Raw genomic sequence first — 25,299 nt, forward strand, 5'->3', positions numbered from 1 at the left:
AGGTCGCCACGTGACTGATATGCGTTATCCAGTAGCGCTGGCCTTACACCGATGGTCACACTACTTAGCAAAAAACGAGCAGATAACGCGCGCACAGATTTCCATATATTACTAAACTGCTAACTCCTTGACTAACAATAAGTTCGTCTTGTTCGGTTTTACTCTAAAAACGCTTGCAAGCTATCACCCGCTTGTCACTATCCCCCTTCGTAATTTTCGACCTATATACCGCTTCGAAAATTACAAACCAAAAACGGAAGAGAGATAATTAAGAACAAGAAATATTTAATTCAATATAAACGTGTTATAAGTATAGAGATAGACAATGAAACAAGTATAGCTGGACAAAAAATATAATTAAAGTTTTGGATACAAAATTTAAGGGGATATTCTGGTTTGAAAAATCGTAGGAGAAAGGTTTTTACATTTCAGATACCTCTAGAACAGCTAGGATCATTTACGTCGTCCACATGCTTTTTTCTTGAGAGGTCCTAATGATCATGCGGGATACAACATAAAAAAGAAGAGCGGTTTTGTTACTTAGAAAATAAAAATATATTCTTAAAATAAGGCTAAAAGACATTGCAAAGTTTAGCGTTATTCACTTTTTTCATTTCCCTACAAAAAATTCCTGAAAAATACCTTTTTCTACGACCTTTCAAACCATCAGAATAGCCCCTTAATTTATTACTTTTTATCACAACGTATCAAGAACGTTTCCAAGTGTATTGTCCCTTCCACAATAAAATTTTCAAATAAGCCTGCAGAAGTGCAAATTAAATATATACGCCAAAAGATGGTAAGAGAGACGGGATTAGAAATACTAGCTGTAAGATGAGAGGGGCGCAGGACAAAGAACAAAACTAGTTGCGTGAATAAGAGAGGCATGGAGCGAAAGGGGAGGGAGGGGAGGGTCGTTTTGGAGCGACGCCCTTGTACGCTTCATCAATCTTCGCTTTGCGCGAGAGGACTAACGACGTTGCGAGATAAACGGAGTGACTAGGCAGCGAGGAATCTTAGTATTCCGGGAGGAACTCCCTTATCAGCGGGACGGAGTTTGTGAAGGCAAAAGTACGGAGTGCAGGGGTAGGAAAAGAATTTCAGCCAAAGCGCAAAAGAATCGCAGTTACATTTATTCCTTCAGGGTTCTGGGTATCTTTTTGCAAAAGCAATTTATCTCCAACGTTTAAAATCGGACTCTCCTTTTAATGAAAACGTTTTCTTCGGCAATTGTGATTTATTTTCAATATTAGCTTTTAAGTACTCGCGATACGTGTAATCTGTCATATGTATCGAAGAATTGCTACGCGAGTCAGTATAGGGAAGATTTGAAAAAAAAAAAAAAAGAGGTTCAAAAATGTCGCGGTGAGAAAACACCGCCATGAATCGCGATTTCCTTCGCTTACTTCGCAACTGAATGCCAACGCTGCTGTATAATGTGAGGTATAAACTCGCGCGTCCGAAAATATGGCTGCGCAAAGGGGGTGGGAAAGAGAGGTACATATACAGGGCGGGCGAGTTGTACCTGCGAGCAACCGTGGACACCGTGCCAGGTGGTGGAAAGGTAGATATTGCTATTCCGCAAATGCCAGCCACGCCTTTCTTTTTCTCTCCCTGTCGTGCATGGCACGTAGACGCACAGGCGCGGCCTCTTAAGCCAGTGAAGTATTCTTCAGGGAGAACAAGAGAAGAATAAGAGGATACCTATAATAGGGGTGTGCTGCGAGGTATCGACGGATTTTTCTTAAAGGGCATACGTGTGTCCGCTGACGTTTTCATTTCTTCTAAAAAAAAAAAATAGTTTATTATGCACTATCCATTCCATTAATTTGGATTACACTCACAATCATCGCGTGCATTTACAAAGTGCATTATTATCCAAAATGTTTCTACAAGTGTACACGACTACATCGCGAGAATGTGCGAATCCAATCTCCGAAGTTATAATGACTTAACCAACAACAACAATTTGCTTAAAAAACAACACTTTAACATTACTTTTACGCTGTTTCTGTATAATATCCGAGACAGCACGCATGTCCAAAATCGAGACACAAGACGTTTTACGTTCCAATTTTGAACATGGTGCTGTCTGGGATATATAGCTTTTGTTTAGATATTATATTATATTTACCAGTTATTCGTCACAACAATTAATTATATAATTGTTCAAGACAGTAACAGGTATTTAGAACTCAGGAGTTATTCCGAAATTGTAGACCTGCTAAATATATCGGAATGATTTTACATATTGCTCGGGACGGAGGAGCACGATGCGGCGGGATGGCCAAATGCTGCAGCAAGCACAAATATTCCATTGTTTAGAGTGGAAGGGAAACTTCGGTGGGCCACCATTTCTCGCGCGCCTACGCCCATGAGACACAACAGACAAACACAAAAGAGCACATTGCGTTTCTACGTGCGAGACAGCCTGGGTGCTGGGGGGCGTGGGCGGGGACGGGGGGCTGGGAAAGGGGTAGAGAGAGAGGGACGTGACGGGAGGATAGCACAGAATATCTTTGTCGAGTCGCCGTCGTGGCAGGCAGCCTTTAATATATTTGACAAAGTTTGGGTTTTCGAGAGTGTAGATGCGCGAGGCTCGTAAATCCTCGCCTCTAAAACTATGCGCGAGCCGAGGATAAGTCTTCGTTTCCAAAACTTTTTCTTCTCCCCCGCACGCGGTATATCACGATCACGCTGGATACATTTTTACGATCCCTCGTGCTTATTAGCCGCTGTATGTACCTTTTTGCGACACGCTTTTCTTTCTTCTCCTATTCTGTTTCAAGCGATATACTTTCTTTGCCAGAAGTGGGACCAGTGTTAATTGTTTCATTACACATTACACTCGATATTGTTATAATATATTAAACGTTAAACTATGCGAATAACGAATCTAAGTTAAATAAATGGGCAATTAACTTTTGAATTAAATATTAAATTTGCAAGCTAAAACTAACTGAGGTGGAAACGGTTTGCTCTGTATACATGCGCTATTATATGTATATGCGTCGAGATAATTTAACTGTATACGAAAAGTTTTAATTGACAACTATGACTGCCGAGAATAGGAAACAAAATGATGCTTTTCGGGGAATATCCTGTTCCCATTGCGCGCATGAATTATTAAATTAGAACTATAAACTGGGAAAAGTTTTCGGTATTTTGAAGATAACATATCCATATGGATGTTGTGTCCGGTACGATGTACTCTTATACCTTTAAATTTTAAAGTTAGTCCCTGACGGTAGATGACACCAGTATCTACTTTGTTCGCGCTTAGCAACGCTAGGTGACGTCCCCATACACTTTGAGATTCGACACGAACCCTTTACAACCCTTATCGATGTCTTTTAAATCATAAACTCTCACACATTTCCAGGCTAATATCTAAAGTTAAATTTACTTTGATAATTATAGCCACAACATTAATTATAAATCTATTTTGTATGTTTTTATTTGAGTCTATATATATATATATATATATATATATATATATTCTTTTCTTTTATTCTATCGATTAAATGAATCGCCGATTAAGTTAATCGGAATTAATTAAAATCGGTCTTAATATTATTAATTAAGCTTCGTTCTACAATCTTTTATTTTTTCATATTATATTAGTAAAAATAAAAATTTTGTTAAGAAAGATTAACTTAAGAACTTTCATAGAATTTGTAGTTGAATAATATCCATGGACTTTACATGTGCCATCATACATGCAAAGAGGATTAACACGTTTCTTTGAACACTTACAATTTTGGTCGAAAAATAAAAATCTGACTCGTGTCTCGTGATCGTCTCACCCTGATGTGTCCTGTGCCGAAATTACAAATGGCGTCAAGGCGATTGATTTCCGGGGATTTATCTTGGAAAACGAGGGCGCCATCTGTCTCGCTCGTTTCTGCTCGTTTCGTTCGACCGGCAAAGCAGAGGCTTTGCATTTGTACTCGCGCGCGCGTCATCAATTTCAACACTGCATCGCGTTACGTTACACCGCTGAGAAACAGCGTCGTGCCCGCGGATGCAATTCGCCCCAGGGCGCAATCAATGCAATGCAGCAGCGTGGGTGGCTTGCAAATTCCACGAGTGGTAGAGCGAGGGAGGGTATTGTTGGGTCGGAGCGAGGTACTACATTCGTTTTCGCCGACGAGGACGAGGGATCACCTTACCATTCGATTGTTCCCCATGTTACCCCTGTTACCCCTGCAGCAGTTCCCGCGTGCCGACTTTGCTTTTGTACGCGGCCGCTCACGACTCTGTTAAATATTTACATCCCTTTTAAGAACCTATTATAGATAACACAATGCCCAAAATCGAGACATAAGACGTACGTCTTCAAGATATCTTTAAGACGTCTTATGTCCCGATTTCGGGCTTTGTATTGTCCGGGGATCATCCCAATGCCGCTCGGCGATTATCAGATTTGTGAACATGTTCGCCGATCACTGAGGCTATTACGTATAGGGTTAATGTCCGACAATCAGTTGCGTTAAACGTATTTCCATCCATCGAGTTGAGATGTACCGCCGCCGACTATCATTTCCGGGATAATCGTGGCGATACGTTTGTAATTTGTCACTTGGCGCGGCGAAACCGCGTGGCAAATAAATTGTATCGGTTCGATCAACTGTGCGTTTCCGCGGGCGAAATGAATCGCGACGCGCAACAATGACGGGATCATATATATACGTATCCGAGGGTTTTACCATCGGAGACGTGGACTAACAATGCGATGGAACGTCGCTTTGTAATATGGTTAACGAGTAATGTCATTTCCGTTCGCAAAACACAGAACATTGACGAGCACTTCCGTCATGTTCGCGATCCGCAGTCGCACGATCGCATTAACAAGCAACTTTTTGTCCGTTCTATATGGTAGGTTTTTTTTTGTTAGCATGTTTTATAATTACGATGGTACACAACACAATTTTAAAAAACGACACAAAAACTTTTTGAAATATTTGTTTTTAAAATCGAACTACCAATCCAAATTAGGGCCGTCAGGTACTATTCGACAGCTTCGCGAAATTTAAGCTGGTATCTTCGAAGCTTCGAAAAATAGGTATATTCGCGACATAATTGCAACATTAGAAATTTTATTCGGCTTGTGTCATATAACTTTACAAATGTGTATCTATTGCGGTACTATTACTATTATGTTAAATTAATAATTATATATAATTTTGGTTCTTCGAAGCTTCGAAAATTTCGAAACTCCGACGCTTCGAAACTTTGATCCTCGAAGATTTTAATGTCATAGCTTCGAAGCTTCGAAGTTCAAATATCGAAGTCTTCGAAGCAAATCACCAGCTCTAATCTAGATCTCTACTACCTTGCAGAATGTAAATTGCTGAGCTCAATTTTACCGGCTTACTTAACAAAAAAACTGTAAAAAAGAACAATTTAATTTTCTTATCTAATTTTAAGATATTAAAACTTATCATTTCAATGTACATACACTTTTGTTAAATAAGAAAACCTTGAAGAATATCGAGATATTCGTAATTGTTAATAGGTGCGCGATTATTAATCGTATACAAAATGATCCAGTTTGTTCCGCCAAATGCTCGGTCAGTCAATCGAAAATGTAACGTGGATTTCTCAGCGCAGATCGAGGCAATAAACCATGAAAAGCTTCGTCAGAATTGACCGCATCCCTTTGATGGCATTTTTCAAATAAATTACTCGCAACATTCCTCCGTTTGCACTGCCGCTGAAAAAGGATGAGGCAGACTCTGTGTGTGTGTGTGTGTGTGTGTGTGTGTGTGTGTGTGTGTGTGTGTGTGTGTGTGGGGGGGGGGGGTGGGTGGGTGGGTGGGTGGATGTGTGTGAGACTCATCAAATATTCGATATATTGCTCTAGTACCAATAAAAACAGTTAAATCTATCCCATTTCCAGCCTTTTTTCAGTCAATTTAAATATAGATATATCGAAATCAATTTTATTGTAATAATCCATATTTGTAGACGTCATAAAGATCGAATACATATGTAATATTTTCATTAAAGATTCCATTTGTTATAGAACAATGAGAGGTGCTTGTTAAATACTTCATCGATCGATCGATTCAACCCTAACAAAAGCAATCGCGATAAGTTTTACTTGTTATATATTTGTGAATTTAAATAAACACACATACCATATAAAAATAGAATAACTGTCGATCACGCGGATATGGAAAAAGAAGATAGAAATAAATCAATTCTGACGGACAATTACACGAATCAAGCTATTAGGTTTTACATCATGTAACATAAGTCTCGGGTGAACTTATTATGCTTCGTTATTATGATTTCTCTTTTGCGTCTCCGGAGATTATAACGGCGGCGTTTGAGCGCACAACCGGTTTAATTACTTTTCCGAATCGCGGGAGAAAACGCGGCTTTCCACTGTGCTCCGAGAGTGAAAAATGCCAGAATACGATTGTAAACTTCTTGCTTGCGTAATGAGATTTTTCAGTTTCCTTTTCTCTTACAAACAAACGTTCTTCTTTAACCGTTTTTCTCCGATAGCGCAAAGAGGTCGAACTATATGACAATAATGTAATCGGACATAATTACAAAATTAATCAGCACCTCGTTTTCTGATCAAATTATAATATCGTAGAATAAACTCACTGAAAAAAATCTGATTTTCGCAAAAAAGAAAGATAATTGCATTTCCCAGTCACACTGTTGCATGGAAAGAGAAGACAACTGTATAATAATTACATATACATATATTGGACCTTTTCAATTACGTCATTTTTATTTCATAAGTAGTGTGCTAAACCATATACGCCAACTATAAAACACATAAACTTCCTGTTGTAAAACAAAAACAACAAAGTTATATAAACATATTTATTTACTTATTGTTCGCTTTCACATATTACAAAAATTGTACGAACAGTTTTACCTTGTAAAAATTTGTATTTATGTATTTTTGTCAAGATTTCTATATAATTAGTGTATTTTTTATCTAAAATTTATAATAGTTCTATAGTGAAAGTTTGTATTTTTACTGTAAAATTTAATTGATTTATATTTAGAACGAAATCATCAACTTATTGGCAATTCGACAAGAAGACAGGAATTAGCCATTTTTAGGATGTTCCATTTGTCTGAAATATTTTCTGTCACGTATCAAATGTAATCAATAGTCATATCTTGGCTTAATCGTGGAATGCAATCGAATAGTCTGAATCGCTACAATTCAATCCACACGGAAACACGTAATCGATAAGCGAAACAATGGATTCCATCAGCAGATAAACTCCACTTTTTTCCCTATGACAACGATTTCCTTCGTCTCTCCCCATTCAGTTCTCCCTTGGACATATCCTTTCTTCATGCAGATATGATTTATCTAGGATCAGTATTCTTCGGAGCCTCTATCTCTTTCTAAGTTAAAAAAAATTACTGTTGTGTTATACATATTAAGAATATATATCTTTTAATTATTCCTCAATTAATATTATTCTGATTTTTTAAATAATTATTAATTTATTTAACATTTTTCCTCTAAATATATATAATATAACAATTAAATGATACAGCATATCGTGCAGCAAGATGCATTAAAAATAAAGCACAATAATCGAATTTATAAAAATTTTTTTTAATCGAAAGTTTAATCAAGAAATAGTCGAGCCTCTTAGCGGGATATCTTTTACCAAGGATCATCTAACGGGTCTGGCTTCACCAGAAAGATGGATTGTATTAGGATGATAGTCTTTCCTTTCTCCCCAACTAATCTTTTCTCCAACGTCCAGCTCTTTCATCTTATCCCATCCCAGTTGTTGCTCGTAACCCTTTCGGATCGCTTAGTTTGAAATGATTAATGTTTCAAAGGGTCTTCTAATTGGTTTACCTGCAGAAAATGTTGGTTTGAATCGATAAAGAGAAGAATAGTTGGTTTGAATCGCGTAAACAAAACAGCGCGAAATAATAAGGATAAAAAATCCAAGAAATATCCGATCAACGTACAAAGAGTAATGTTCCCTGCTTGTAAAAATGTGTATTAACTGTCTATTTATTTAGATATAAATGAGCAATCGATCTGACGCTCCATTTTTTGGAAACATATATGATAATGCCGTGAGAGAGATGCTAAAAATATTCAGTAATACCATTAAATATTTATATCTCTCGATATTAAGTTATTGATGAATCGACGGGACTGATAAATGAACCGTTATTAAACATTTATCAAATAAATAGTTAAAGCTAAAAGCGGTGGGATACTGGGTGATGTAAAAATAAGATAAACGCAACGAGAAATAAAAGTAGAGTAAAGGAGGACGCGTGTATTGCCTTGTGTGTAGCAGTCCCTTCTTATTTTCCCTTTATTCTATCCGCATTTCGGTCTATCGCATCTAACATCTTTTACAATATTCTGTACTAAGCGGCTTATCATACATGAATCTATAATTATCTTTATATATTAGCAAAGATTTTAGTATTCTGAAGAAGTAAATTTTTAAAGCTTTTAAATCCTTTCTTCAGAATTTTTAAGTATTTCGAGATTTACGAAACATTGCTTGAGTAAAGTAGCGATGTACTTCGAAAAACTTTTTAAATTTAAATTACACCCATTTTAATTCGAAAATGCTTGTTATAACAATGTAAAATTGAATAAACGGTACTACTTGAAACGGAATATCAGCATACACAGAGCCGATTTGTACGCCGTTTAAAATACCGCCCATCTCTGACGAAACTTGAAGCAAGCCGGGGAAAACTTTCCATACGTTTCTTGACAACCACAGACCCCTAACTAACTACTAATTTCAAACCAAGTCGAAGACAAGCACGGCCACTCTTGTACTTGGAATACTTTAAGGTAGGCGTCTCGCTACGTGCTAGTCATGTGACTGTTTGTAGGTTTTCACGTTCAGAAATATATTTCAGGCAATTTTTGCTAAGGGAAAAATAATTTTATGAATTATGCTGTAAAATTTCATACGTGCCAAAGTATGTTACTTTTTCCAAATTATGTGAGTTTTCTCATTTGACTCCGTTTTGATCGGCTGATCATGCGAGTCGTCGAGAAAGGTTACAAGTGAGGTTACATCTCCTTTTCGATTGAATTTTGACAATTACTGAGAAAGGGTTTCAAAACGCATGACAGGGGTGTCAATTACTATCCAATTCGGCTAAGAAAGACGAGCCTCATAACCTGCAACTACAGTGATTAGCCAGCGGCTTGCCAAGTCTTCCCAACCTTACCTCGACCAAAAAATGTCTGCTCGATTACCGCTTTTTCACTAAAATAAACTAAAAAATTAGCAGCGAAATCTCCGGTAAACTATATATTTTATGGTTGCATCGGATTCTTCGAAATCTAATGTACAAAAAGCAATGTTTTTTCTCACTTCATCTAATCGAAAAATGCGAAAAATATGTGATTGAAACCGTGATAGAGCCTTCTTTTTCTGGCCGTCTGTATGAAGTAATGCAAAATTTGTGATTTTCGAGATCGATTTTCTAGAGTAAATAGTCGGTAAGGAGCCACAGAAAAAATCGACTGCAAAGCTGATCATATAATTTGATATAAAATCCAAAATCGAAAACTTTATCTAATACATGCCCTGACGAGACGACTACTTTAGAGGAACCTGATGTTCGTTGACAGGAACGCAGTCTATTCAGGCTCCTAAATTTACTCGAGCACTTAGCGCTCGTTATTCTTGCAAACGAATTTTTTTTTCAATGTTACACATCGCCTTATTCGTAAGAAAACATCTCAAATTCATTTCTTTCGTTAATCCTAGTGAAAAAGTATTCTTCTCATCTTTATTTACATTTTGTGTTACATTTTTTCGAAATTAGCTTTAGATCCTCCTATTTTCCCACGCTTGTATCTATTTTTATTTTCAAGTATATTAGACTTATAATTAAAATACTGGACTTAAATTATTTTTATTTCGTTAGCATATGTTTAAAAAATTTATGAAATATTGAAAGAATAGTTCATAATTCACATGCCTGTATTGATTCTTCTCGATTCTTGAATTCTCGGCTTTCATTTTATGCGCTAAAAATTAATCGGTTGATCGGTTGACGAACTAATCTCCTAGTTTGTAGAGTAGTTTCTACAGTTCGCTTTCAAACGCTGGCAAACAGATTGGTAAATAAATTGTAGCTCGACAAAGCCGCCATAATTACAATCGGCAAATCCCATTAGCATATACGAATCGGCCAATGATGTAAAGTTAATCACGAATGTTTATGATGCAAATTAAAAACTGGAATGAAAGCACCTGTATGTATTCTGCGTGATTGCGATTCAACCATGCGACTGTTTCTCGATGCACGCGTCAGACCGAAATCGACCAACGCACGACAGATCCCAAATTGAAGTTAAAAGCAGATTACTGTAAGAGGCAAATAACATAGTCTATTACTATTGCCATTTTAGGAATTTATGTACTTGGAATAATGGTTCTGTTATTTAAAAAAAAAGTGAATCAATATTGATTAATATTGTCACGCAATAAAATAATTGCAATCTACAAATTGGCACGATTACTTGTGTCCTTCTCGAAGAATTCAATTTGATACGTACAAAGAGTGAGGAATAAATCCCCGGCCATCGGAAGCGGGTCCTTAAACCGTTATAAGACTTTTACGGCCGTTATGTCGAATATAGGCAACCTGGGGAGTAGTGAAAATCCATGTTCGTCGGGTCAGATAGTGTAATAAAATTCGCAGACCACAATATTCGGTCTCTTTTTTGCAACGCGCTTTATTCATAATTCCAGCTTAATTCACATAAATCAAGACGGATTAAAACAGAGATTCTGGATATCTAAGAAAATATATTTTTTCTTCATCGTCCATTTAAAATAGCTACGTCGCGCTAAAAAATGCTACTGCTGTACATTCCTTACAAACCCTGTCCTTTAAAGCTGATGCAGGTTGCAGAATGGATCATCTTTTTTGTTCAATCAATAATTATATTATATATTATATATCAGTTATATAATATATAAAAAGTTAAAAAATTTTAATTAAATTACTTATCTATATAAAAACATGTCTATGAAAATAACGTGGTTACACTTTATGATGCAGGTATTTAAAAAATTTGTTTACCTAGAAATTCGTCTTTATTTTTAAACAGGTTACATTAATTATGATCAATATATTCACTCAATAATTGAATTAATAATTATAACTACTAGTATATGAATTATTAAATCTAATGTGTGTGTGTGTGTGTGTGTGGTGTGTGTGTGTGTGGTGTGTGTGTGTGTGTATATATATATAAACTGCATCGGAGTATACATACATTCATACATACAATTGAATACATCCCGAATGTATTTTACACGCTTTACAATTTTCGTTTATTAGACTTCAAATTATTAACTACACAGTAATAATTACAAATCGCTATCCATATACAGAATGTTTCAAATCTCGCGTGACGAAGTTCCGAAATTCGCGTCTTCAGGCGCAATACATAAAATAAATAATAAGTTCGAACAAATGAAAAATCAATGATAAATACATGTTTATGCTCAATATGACAAATATATGTATGAAAACCTTTCTCAGATTTCAAGATTTTCATAAAATTCTTTATTATTAAACGCATTTTTATATCTGTTAAAAATCATATCTGATACAAAAATAAACAAAGATGATTTCTTACCACTAATTTCTTGCTGTTGTTGAAAGAATAGGAAATTAAAAAAAAAAAGAATCTTTATAGTACATTAATGGCATTTATTAACTCTTTTAATGCTGAACATTTTTGACGAATAAATCGTGCGCAAAATCTAGGTACTACTGCCTGTGTGGTGTACTTTAAGTTTTGTTTGATACTTTTGATTGCTATTATAGCCTAACGTAAAGATGCCTATAACGCTCGCAGTGACCAATGCAGCGGACGTGTAAACTCATTCATAGCATTAAAAGGGTTAATATAACAAATGTCTATGATACATAAACTATGATTTAATAGATTTCGTATAAATGAAATCATAAGTAGTAGGTAATCTAAAATAAATACATCTGCCAAACTAAAGAAATAGAAGAAATAGTGTAAGGAAAAAAAAGGGGAAAAAAGAAAATAGAAAAAGGAGGAAGAAGAAAAGAAATAGAGAAAGTAAGGAAAAAAGAGAGATGAAAAAAGGAAGAAGAGAGACAAAAGAAAAAATAGAAAGTAAAAAAAAAGGATGGAAAAGAGAAGAAAGGTGAAAAGGAAAACAGAGCTAACGTTATAAAATTACAAAGAATTATAATAAAATTCACAAATTGACAAATTCACAAATTTCAAGTTTTTATTAGTTTTTAATAGTAGATTTTTAATAGATACACTGATAAGCAAAATTTAATTGTGGGTACAATAGTATATTTACAATCCAAATATAAAAACCATAAATGCTATTTATAAAAGAAGTCAGCAATTAATCTTACACACATCCTTGTATATAATAAATGAATAATAAATTTACAGTATTACATAATCAACATATTTAACTCAGCTTACAATAATAGTAATTAACGCAAGATTAATATAATATAAAATCCTAATGGCCGCTTATGTGTGATTTAAGATGGATATAAATATATTTAACGCTACCTATCAACCTTCTTACTATTCAAAAAGCTCAATACAAATTGATAATAACTAAGTTATCGCATAACTAACTTCTATCGCATTTGTTTGTAACTTAATTTTTTGTTTCATTAAATAATATAATAGTACGTATATTCATTTTGGTAAAACAATCGATGTAATTAATCAGTATTCGATACTAATTATATATACAATTAGAATCAAAAGCCATGCGACTAATTATATATTCACAATGGAACAAATAAGTTTCTTTTGTCATTCAAGTAGCTTTCTGCAACAAATTATCAAAGCTGAAATATTTTGTTATCGTTATTTAAGTATTTTATAAATTGGCATATGCGTTATTAACTGAATTGCTGAAACTTGAACTTTTATGGTAAATCTAGTATCAAAATGGTTTGGGATTTGCGTAGCGATTCTACAGTTTCAATGTAGAATCCGCAGATAAATTTTCAATGATCTTTGCAAAAGACCTCACTCTCAATTTACCAATTTTCTCATTCTGTCTTCCGTGATCGGGCGTGGCTGTTACTTCAGTTGCCTGTTGATCTGATGTATTCTTGACGTTATCATCATCATTTACAGTAATTGTTTCAGGAACGTCATTTACAGTAATTGTTTCAGGAACGTCATCTACAGTAATTGTTTCAGGAATGGTGCTTTTTCTATTAATGTTCGTCTTTATTGCTAGAGGATTACGCTCGTTATTGATTTTTGTCCTTTCTTGAGAATGTGGGATATACACATAATACGTATGAGAATTTCTCAAGTGCTTCTTATACTTGATCTCACTAGTAAAATTACATGGACACAATAAACATTCTATCACACCAACTTTCCTTTCTCGATTTCTCCTCTTTTCAATAGTTCGGATGGAATCTGCATGAGCGTAATTGAGATGAGCGTGGAAAAACATCAAAGATGGGTATTCTAGCGGACATAACGGACATGAATAACCATAACTGTAACCGTTCACTGATTCAGATTTCTGATTTGTAATTTCATTGCTTTTGCATTTTTCTGGCATAACACGTCTGAATATAGGTGAAGGTTCAGTTAATGAAGGTTCTGGTTTGGATTTATTTGTTATACATCTATTCGCCGATGAAATTGAATTAGCTTCAAGTTCATTCATTGACCCAGATTTTAAAGACACGTCAGAACTTTTTTGAAGATCATTAGTAGATCCAGATGGTGGAACTGAAGTATTATCTTTGGATTCAGTATTTGTTACAATAGCTTTAGATATTGTTGGTCCAGTGGATAAAAGAACTGAAGTGTTGTTTCCAAATTTACTTGGTGCAATGGTCCTAAAAGTTGTTGGTCCAGTGGATAGAGAAACTGAAGTATTCGTTTTTGATTCTGTATTTGGTGCAACAGTACTAACTGTCGAAATATCTTTAGATTTGTTAATACATGGAATTGCAGGAATCGAAGTCTTCTCTGAAATTTTATTAATTTTCGAACGTGCAGCTCTCTTTAATAATTCGATAGTAGCTCTATCGTACTTCTTTATCGTATTTTTAGCCGTAGGATTACCTAAGAGTTTATAACAAACGGGCCGTTGAATCATTGGTCTTTGAAGAAGTTGAGTTGAATTATCTTCAGATGTCGATGCTGATGATGTCGATCCTGATGATGTCGATGCTACCGATGTTGCTGGATCAGCTTCAAGTAATTGTTTCTGAATGTCATCGTTATTAACAATGGGAAGAGTAAGTTTTAAAATAGCTCGTTTAGCTATCATATCATCCATATGAACATGTACAATATGTGTTTGGACAGTGTTAGCAGTGGGGAACTTCATGTTGCAGAACACGCAATTGTATTTAGTTACCGTACATGTATCATTTTTAGATTTACGTGGATGCTCCGTTATCTTGGATGTAATGTTTGAAGATGACATCCCGTCACAATTTTTTAAATTATCCGTATTATTATCGGTAATATTTGAATGAAAATGTTTCTCGTGACAGTTTAACGCAGTAACAGTTTCCAGAACTTCATCACAAACGTGACACGCATGTCCATTATAAATATTGCGATATAAGTGAGTTGATTTCCTATGTTGATCAAGTAAATGAATTGTTCTGCATCTTCTTTTACACTTGTCACAACTAAAATCGCCATCATTGGAGTAAAGTTCTCTGTGCTTTACCATATCATTTATGTCTATACATTTCAGTTGACAAATTTCGCAAGTATACTCGTTTGATAGCTGTTTATTTTGTTTTTGTTGGTCCGTAGAAGAATTTCCAATTTTCTCTTGGACGTTAGAATTTCTTTCTTCTTTTGCAGTCTCAACTAAATCATTCGAATGAACGTGCATATTGTGCGAATAAAAATGATTCTCATGATTGAATCCCTCGTTGCATATTTCGCAGATATAACTATATGCCTTGCGTTTTTCTTCTGAATAATGTATAAGTTTGGTATGATGATTAAACATGTACAATCCCTGAAAGTTTTGCGCGCAAAGTGAACATGTGAATGTATGGTTTTTATAATAGTACATCCGGTGTTCTACGTAACGATCATTAGTCTCAAATACTAAATTACAAACGTTACACATCTTAGTATGGATAACTGATGACTTATCGGATTTCTCTTGACTCACATTATAATTGCACGCGAGCGTGTTGAGCACTTGTTGACTATGTAAGTGCAATATATGAGGCCGAAGATCGTGTTTTTTTAGAAAACCTTGATTACAGAATACGCAATGAAAACTATAAGTCTGTGAAATCTGTTGTACATGCGCTGCAGCGATATGTGTCTGTAAAAGTCGTTTAGAACTGAATCCAGTGCCACACATTGGACAGATATCAGTACTAAAACTAAAGCTGCGTATGTGTATTTCCAAATTCTTGGGATTGTGAAATTGCTTTCCACATTTATCGCAGGGATAAGTCATAGTTCTTGTAGTGTCATCCAATTGCGTATTCGCAGTATTCTGATTACTAATTGCGGAATTGTTATTTTCTGAAAGCTTTTTAGAGTCTTGTGATTTGTTGACATTTTCGATTTTCTCCTCACTTAAGTTATTATTAACAAGAACGTTTCGATTAGCTTCATTAACTTCCGGTTCTTTTTCACTATGAAGCAATGTTTGATGTTCGTTTGATTTTTCTTCTACGCAGTCGCTATTTAAGGTTTTACTGGAATCATCTGGATTAAATATTTCATCACACGTGAGTATAATTTCATCGGTGTTTATTCCGTGCTGTATCTCAGGAATGTCATTCGGATGTGCACTTGCTTCTTCAGTAGAATCTTGCTGATCTTTTTCCATTTCTTCTTGTACTATGCAACAACTTTGATGTGCCTCTAAAGATGATTGCGACGAGAATTTTTGGTTACAATGTAGACACTTAAGAGATTTTTTGATCAAGTCGCATTTTAACTCAATATCTATTGGATATTTATCGTCCCCTCTTTGAATGTACTTCAGACAGTGAACATTTAAGTGTTGCTTCAGGGCTTCATAATCGGGTAATAACATGTAACAAATGCAACATTGATTTTGTTTAAATAGATGTTCAGATAAGTAATGCTGAAGTAATTTATGCTTCTGCGTATATCGCGCATCGCATATGCTTGACATGTATGCTATATGAGACGACTTAATATGTACGTGTCTGTCCAATCTTGAAGAAAAAGTCTCTTTACAGACTTTACACAAAAAACAATTGTTATTATGTGTCTCGACGTCCAATTCTGTCTTTATTTTTATATTAGGAACAGATATTAAACGTTCCACAGAAACCTCTAAGTCCTTGAGCGCCATATTATTTCCTGCATCACTTTCTTCAACCAATGTAGAGTTGCATTGAGTAGTGAGAGAAGTGTTTTTCATAGTATCAATCGTAGAAATCTGATAAGAATTTCTTGATCGTTCATCACATCTTGTTAAAGGAATTGTACACTCCTTGCACTTAAAACGAGCTCTAACAATTTTCAAATCTACTTCAGGATCTACCTTGTCTGCCTCATCAATAGCATTCTGTTTCCTTTTAAGTTCTATGTTAACTCGAGTCCTGTTTCTCCGCCTTATTCCTATATTTTGATCTATTTCCATGGAGAAATGTCCACCTAGAGATCGTAAACGGTAGGGTACCTCACGATCATATAAAACAGTGTTACTTCTTCGATTTTTGGTCAGGAGGTTCGGTCTTTTATCTTTGACAACCGTATCGGAAAGATTCTCCAGAAAAGATTTCATCATTTCAAAATCCGCATGTAATCTTACAAATGGCTTTTTAGGTGTTTCATGTTTTACAGTTGTTTGTTCCAGAGTGGAAGGTGCCGTTTGTTTTGGGAGATTATCTGATTTTAGAGAATCATTTTTCACAAAGTTCAATTTATTTGGACTGAGTTTAATATCGCGTTTCTTTTTGCAAAGTTCAAGGTATTCCGTTAATGTTGGTTGCCGTAGTCTTTTAGTAGTTGGCGATATTTCATTATTGGGCAATTTATTAACGTTATTTGTAAGTGTAGTATTTATCTTCTCTGATTTAAAATTATCTTCTCTGAGATTATTCGAATATGATTCTCCATTTGCACCAGTTCTTAAAGTATCATCTTCAGGAGGTGTATTTACGTTCTTGGATTTGGAAGTCTTGTGTTTTATTTCGTTATTACAATCTATTAATTCACCGTGCATATGAAACACGTGAGATTGTAATAATACTTTTTTGCGAAAAGTACGAGTGCAAAAATGACACTTGTATCTATATGTGTTTTTACACACATCAGGAAGACACACATGAGTCTGTAATAGCCCTTTTGTTACGTAATGTCTGTTACAAAATCTGCAGATGTTATTATCGCTATAACTAAAATATCGTAAATGGTATGCATAATTTCGACCAGAAGAGAACGTTCTAAAGCATACATTGCACTCTGACGGCGTTTCACGCCGACGTTTTGATTTTCTTTTTCCCTTAACATTCTTCGTAGTTGTGCGTAACACACTAGTGTTTTTATTATTAGAGACTTCATTGTAACACCCTTGTTTGTTAAATTGTAATAAGGTGTTATGTATTTCTTCTTTCGGTTTCGCACTTGTATGCGCTATATTAACAGTCTTGTTTACATCATTCGAATGTACGGAATCATCATTCGATGAATGCCCATTTTCTGTATTATTTATATCTGTGTTATTTATGTCTTTATACAAAGTATCCTTTTTAGGTAATGATGATTCGTCGCAATGATAGTCATGATCGATTAAACTAAAACAATTTCTAACTAACATCGAATCTTTGGTTGCATCGGTATTCGATGTCGTATCGGCTGGCTCTTCCTTAATCTTCGCCCCATCTTGAATTTCTATATCAAGCTGAAAAATATAGAAATTAATTTTACTTTCTTAAATCTGCTTCAGGGCAATAAAATTTTCTAATTTTGAATCGCAGAAATATAAAAAAAAAACTCCTTTCCTTCTATCCCATAAACTAATCAAACTTCTGTCGCCAACACCACATAGTTGCGACCATAGACATAGTATATCTAAACCGAGTGTTGAGGAGTGGGGGTATAAGTGCACGTAGACTTCTGTGGTTTGCACATGAACTAGATAAGAAGAAAAGTCCAAAAGTCTACTAATATATGCCCGAGAAACTGGCAACCTCAACGGGCCCGGTAGCGCCAAAACCTCCTCTTTTTCTCCACCATCTCCGTTATATCCGGGAAGGTGGAGGGTAATCCTCTATTAGGAGGAAAGTTCTTGGTGGCGTTCCCCGAAAATTCCGAAGACACGCGCACCCAGTATCCATTGCCAGATTCCCGACAAAAACCCCCGCAGGATTTAAAATACCTGCCTGGGATTGAACCCGGATCTCGATCCGGAACATGAATCCAGCGTCTAGCATAGATTTATATTGCACGCTACGGAGACCGTTCGTTCTCTCTTGTTCGAACGCGTAAAAGTGAGAGAGAACGCCCATGCAAACTAGAGAGAACGGTCTTTAAATAGAGTGCCTCTCTTGCTCCTATACCCCCACTCCTCAAATAAAGGCAAACGCTCAGTCTAGATATACCATGGTTGTGACACACTGCTATTTTCAATGTCACAAGTTCCTAGTGCGCATACACCTACGTGAAGTTAGCCGACAGAAATTATTAAACTTGATTATTTTTAACTTGTCTGAGTATATTTTGTTTGTAAATTGTTTGTGATAGATTGTGAGTCCGTTTTTAACATTTTTGATCAATTAGTTTTTTTGTAATTAACAATTTTATTTTAGTCATAATGTCAGCCGACACTTTTTAGTAATAAACAGATTTTGTGATAACTGGTAATTAATAAAAAATCGTTTGTGATTTACAAATATACCAGTGTTACGTTTGTGAATTAATTAATTTCTTAATTATTTGCAAAATACGTAAATAACTGTACAGCGCATGCGCAAAGTGTACTCAGAGCTCCTGCACACAAAGAGCGCGTCGACGCGTGGCGTAGGTTGTGCCATGGACAATCTTCTCACCGTTCTGGAACTAGCGGAAGATTATTGGCCACGCGCCTATAAGCAGAAGTTCTCAGTAGTTTTAGAGCAGCTGTCATATCTTTTTACAATCTTTTGATTACATTAAAAGATTGTAAACAAACGTGATATGACAGCTGCTCCAAAACTACTGACAAGAAAACGATCAGAAATGTCACCAATTTTGATGGGCTTTGAACATGTTGTAAAGGATAAAAAATATTAGGCCCATTTTTTTAGCTGCTTTTCTTAATGTTTAAAAGGTAAAACATTCCTTTGAAAAAAATCGGTATTTCCATTGTGAACTTCCTGCTTATAGAACGCGTGGCCAATAATCTCCCGCTAGTTCCGGAAAAGTGAAAAATGATTAGCCACTGCACCAACTTCCGCCACGCGTAACCAGTGAAATATACTAACTAGAACGCACGTTGCTATAGAAATCCACGGTAGGCGAGTGATATGAGAGAGAAGTCCCAAGTTCCTCTTCTTCTTGTCTAGCCCATAGCGTAGTCAAGAAGTGGGGATGAGTACAAGCCGATCAAGAAAACCAAACAAGGACAGAATGCTGCTCGAGACACCTTGGCATGCTCTCTCTCATATCGCACAGACAGGCCTAGCGCGCCTTTTAGTTAGTATACAGTGCGCATAACGCATCGACACACTCTTTGTGTGCAGGAGCCCTAAGTACACTTCGCGCATGCGCAATACATTATTAACTAAACTTATTTTGTAAATAATTAAGAAATTTATTAATTCACAAACGTTACACTGATATATTTGTAAATCACAAACGATTTCCTATTAATTACAGTTATCAGTTATCACAAAATCTATTTATTACTAAAAAGTGTCGGCTGACATTGACTAAAATAAAATAGTTAATTACAAAAAAACTAATTGATCACAAACGTTAAAAACGGACTCACAATTAATCACAAACGATTTACAAACAAAATATACTCAAAAAAGTTGAAAATAATCAAGTTTAATAATTTCTGTCGGCTAGTAGGTTGCGCATGCATCGGTTTGTACCATGGAGAAAATGGCTGCACTCATTCGTCTTCTATAATCTAATTCTTTTACTTTATTACTCAATTCTGTATTACTTGTTTGTCATAAAGATGAATGTTATAGTTATTAATTAATGTTATTATTTAATTATTACAACTATAAGTAAAATAGCGAGGATTGTGTACAAATAAGATCTTGTTTAACATTAATCGAGAATTATGATCGATGATGAATGATTCCTTTAATTTCTAAGTAAAACATAGGGCCTCCTAGGTTTCAATAATCGCTTTAAATTTAGATGTGCGGGTGATTAACACATAGCAGTATCCTAGCATAGTGGCAAATGGTTATCAAAAACATCCAAATTTAAATGCGTGTACAATTTTCCAAATGTTCACAAGTCATGTAACTTAAGATCATCTACATCAAAGGTGCCGACGCTGTATTGCAAGTATTGCAACTGTGTAATAGCGAGACTGTGCTGGAACGCGCATAGCCTATCCCCCTCCATTTGATAAAATGGTCAGACTCTGTGCGTCATAGCGGACAAAGTTCTCTTCCTTGCGTGTACTATCGAGATAATTATCGAAAAACACCTCTATTTTACTAACAATTAGTTTTTCATTCAATTTTACTTCTATAAGTTAAAAACATTTAAATTAACTTTAATTACAATTTTTAATTCTATAAAATGTTTTATGTTCTCTTAAAATTCAGTTTTATTTAACAAAACATGTTTTCAATATATTTTCGTAAAAATATTTTTAAAACTTAGTATAATAACTGTTAGCATATTAATTACGTCATCAGCACATCTCAGATAGACAGAGAAAGCCTTATTCGCAAGCAACTATTGCACTCACGTAGCTAACTAACTGTGGCCGGAGCAAACCAACGGCATGCGCATTCTAATCTGTAGCTGATTTTAATGGTATAAAGTATAAACCAAGCCTGACTAACACGCGCTGAGCCACGGCCCCTCTCGTGACTCTTTCTCCTATCTCGCACTCCTCGGAGCTCGGACTCGGCTCCCCCCACTCTCTCACTCGACGCCTGTTCTTAACTTGTCTTAAGGTCCGCGCACAATGAAAAACATAAGAAACAAGGAACAGATATTAGCGATTAAGACTAAGGAATCAGGAATAAAGCTAACATTGAGAGATGCATGGCTTTCGATAGGTTAAAAATCTATTGCCTGTGTTATTTATTGTGCATCCTGTTTCTGTTGCCTGTATTTTTCATTGTGCATCCAGTTTTATTCCTGTTCCTTAGTCCTAATATTTAATATCTGTTCTTTGTTCATTATAGTTTTCATTGTGCGGGGGCCTTTACGAGCATCGTGCGTTTTTTGAAATATCACTTACTGCTTCTACGTTACAACGGCGTATGCAAAATGACATTATAATTTGCATTGTTGTCTGAAGAAGTTGCACAACACAAAGCGAGACATTATGATCAATACCATATACTGCTTTAAGCGTAGTAAGTAAATAAGAACGTTTACGCGACACGACGCCGTGCGGCATCAATCAAACTACATGGCTGATGCTAAAGAAAAACATGATAGTGGTGAAAGTCTAAAGCGGTAAGAGTGAGATCGATGGCTCCTTCGCTCCTGGTTAGACAGGCCTGATATAAATTAATAACATTAAAGAACCACTAAGCGCTTACTAAACTACTTTTTCTATTGAACGCAGCTAATATCAAAATTATCACAGACCTGGAAAATTAGGAAAACCAGGAAAAGGCATGAAAATTTAAATTGGTCAGGAAAAACCTAAAAAAAAATCAGGGAAATATATATATATAGAAGAGCCTTGAATTTTCAACTTTGCTCACAATTTCTATAAATTGTCTTACTCTAAACAGTACCTACTTATAATCTTTTAAATATCATATTTAATATTTATAGTCAAATGCGTTCAAAATTCACGCACTTTACAAGTCATTTCTTATGTGTTACTACGAGGAAGCACTTTTGAAACGCTCTTGCGTCCATTTCTTATTTCATGTTTCTCTACTTCTTCTCTTTGCAATAGTAATCAACAAAATAATTAAAATTTACTTTTTATTCAGTACTTTTATTCAATCATCTTTTTTCCTCATATAACTGTATTCTTTTTTTCAATATTTATTTATTTTTTGTTGGCCTAACTTTGCATTCAGGATTATATTATGTTACTAAACTTGTAAATTTGTGTTGCTTCTAATAATATCATACTTCATACTATTATATAAAACCCGACTGTTTGTCTGTCCGTCCGTCCGTTTGTCCGCAAACTACTCATTCGTTAGTGGACTGAATTATTCCCAAAAGTATATGAAACAAAGGTAGAATTTTCCGGGGAGTGCCATGATGTGTATAGTTTTTCGTTACCGATTTTCTGGAAACCGGTTTTTGTAATTTTTTCAATTTTTCAGCGAAAGCACGGCCTATCGATTTTTTTGGGTTAAAGAGTTTTCGCAAGAGGTGTCAGAAAAGTTACCACTGGGATAACTGAAATTTTCCGGGGAGTGCTATAAAGTGTATAATTTTTCGTTACCGATCTTTTTGGAAGCTGGTATTAGAAATTTTTCCAATTTTTCTGGAATTAATTGACCGAATCGCAAAGAATTGTATATGAAGTAGGAGTAGAATTTTACGGGGAGCGCCATGATGTGTACAGTTTTTGTTACCGATCTTTTTGGAAACCGGTTTTTTAATTTTTCCAATTTTTCGGGAAATAATTGATTGAATCTCAAAGAATTATACATGAAGTAGGGTAGAATTTCCCGGGGAGTGCTATAAAGTGTACTATTTTTTGTTATCGATCTTTTTGGAAACCGGTTCCAAATGACCGAATCTCAAAGAATTGTACATAAAGTAGGGGTTGAATTTTCCGGGGAGTGCTATAAAGTATATAATTTTTCGTTACCAATCTTTTTGGAAACTGGTATCAAAAGTTTGACGAATTTTTCGGGAAATAGTTAATCAAATTTTAAAGAATTGTATATAAAAACAAAGGTAGAATTTCCCGGGGAGTGCTATAAACTGTATAGTTTTTTGTTACCGATCTTTTTGGGAACTGGTATCTTTTTGGAAATCAGTTACGAAATTTTCCAGAGAGAGAGAGAGAGAGAGAGAGGAAGAGAGAAAGAGAAAAAGAGAAAGAGACTATTTGCGTGTTTTATTACATGTCCTCCGGGGCAAATCCCGGGTAACCAGCTAGTAAGATTATATAAGCTATTCCTGCAATCTTTGCTTCTAAATATAAAAATTTAAGATTACATGTTAGTCATGGAAAATTCTCTATTATCGAACTACAAAATATGGAAAAGTTACAGAATCTCAAATTTCATTTTCTGTGACAATCTTAAATGTGTTTGACTGATTTTTTTAAGAGAATCCTGGAGTAACAATAATTATCAACATTTACAGCATCGAATTTTTTTCGAATTGGCTTTACTGAATTAAAAAATATAAAAACAAAATCTGTTAATCCAGAATCCTTAAAGAAGTGGCACGACTAAAAATAATGTGCATCAAAGATATTTATAAAAAAAAAATTGGACAGTGACAGAGCAATCAGACTTCTGAAAAGAAAAGGATAATTTTCCGGTCCTATCTCCAGAAATCCCTGGAAATTAAAGCGGTTGTATAACATAAAGTAGGGAATAAAAGCCATAATTAAATATATGCGCATGTGCGTGCTCTTATGTAGGTATCTCATTTTAAACAATGTTTGTTATCATCTCGCAACTAATTGTAAGTAATATATTTAATTACTATTTTTTAAGATTACACTAAACATCACAGATGCGCGCTATTTGGCGTTAATATATTATACTATTACTATTACATTACACTATTATTATTACATTACACTACAACCCCTTGATACACAAAACTGTCAAAATATGCGATGACAGATGCTCACGAAGTAAGTGCAGTGAGAGAACCAATCAGCATCGCGGAAAAACTTGTGGTTAATAATAACGTAGCCAATTGCAACGCATGGGCAATCGCAACATGACCAAATGCAACATCAATATAGTCAATTCAGAGGCTTATTTACGGAAAATAGCTCCTATGGCAAGCATTAAAAATGTGTCCTTGTTCAAACATCTGGCACCTATCTCTTAGATAACTTTATCATATCATAATATCACCTCAAAAATACAAATTAAGCTTGTTAATGTTTTACTTAATACATTATGACACTACATAAAAATTACAATTGCACTTTGCTATTGTTTTTATGTATATTAATGTCTACCGTGGTTGAGGAAGAACGTTGGGCTATCAAATTATAACGGGTAACCTCCATGTTTGGACACATAACAATTGAACACCGCATTATTGGACACCGCTTTAACATTGTATGGTTCGCGTGATATGTTCGCTGATATGTATGTATAGACGGTACACATGTAAGCGTGGGAGAGACTACCGCCCCTCCCTCGCAAGCAGGAATGAATGAAAGTGAACCTCGGTTCGCGTGATAAATTGAAAATCCGTATGGAACCGTACAATGATCCACAATCGTCCATAGTGTCCAATAGTTCGTGTCCAATCGTTACGTGTCCAACCTGGATATGCCCAACTGTAACTATACTGAAAAGATTACTGTCGTATCTCCTCCATAGTATCAAATGATCCATGGTATCAACAAGTTAAACTGGTTCCATGTTGTCTCTTTTTAGCGTAAACTAGCGTGACTGGAAACATTTCATGTTTGTGTGCAGTGCGTATGAGAAAATGCTTCAGTGTGTAGAAAATCCTTGCGAAGGTAAATGTTCTTAGGAGTGGGTATATCGAGTCAAGTGATTGCTACGGGTAGTCAGACGAGGATAACATGGTACCCGTTCAACTAACTCTTTCATACAGCTTGATCGCTCAAGAACAAAAAAATGCTCTTTTCAGTATGGTTATAGTTCAATGCATTGGACTTAGAATATATATAACTAAAAGGAAAATTCCCTATACCTCCCGTGGAACGAGCCTGTGTCCAACAGGAGAGTAAAATCCTAATCGCCTGCAATGCGCATACGCAAAATAGTCGTTGCCATGGTTACATATATGTTCTAAGCGCGATCTTACCCTTCTCTTGCCAAACAGTAGATAACCATAGCAACGACATATCTGCGTATGCGCATTGCAGGCGATTAGGACTCACTACCTTTCTCACTCGCGTTAAACCGTAGTGGATTAATAAAAACTGCTCAATAGCGCCCCCCTTCAAATGGCGT

At 35.4% G+C, this 25,299-nt stretch overlaps 1 protein-coding gene across 2 annotated transcripts in view; it reads right to left on the bottom strand.

The window, feature by feature from the left end:
- Positions 1 to 11,111: 11,111 nt before the first annotated feature.
- The window catches only part of LOC143893253 (uncharacterized), a 28,067-nt gene continuing 13,879 nt past the window's right edge, over positions 11,112 to 25,299 (bottom strand). For both annotated transcript variants that reach the window (XM_077398436.1, XM_077398434.1), the window contains exon 3: positions 11,112 to 17,915. In XM_077398436.1, coding sequence (XP_077254562.1) covers positions 12,993 to 17,915 — 4,923 coding nt within the window. In that variant the 3' untranslated portion in view covers positions 11,112 to 12,992. The remainder of the gene's footprint in view (positions 17,916 to 25,299) is intronic.

Source organism: Temnothorax americanus, unplaced genomic scaffold, assembly GCF_048541705.1.
Source record: "Temnothorax americanus isolate GAGA-0224 unplaced genomic scaffold, ASM4854170v1 Scaffold12, whole genome shotgun sequence".
Taxonomy (NCBI): domain Eukaryota; kingdom Metazoa; phylum Arthropoda; class Insecta; order Hymenoptera; family Formicidae; genus Temnothorax; species Temnothorax americanus.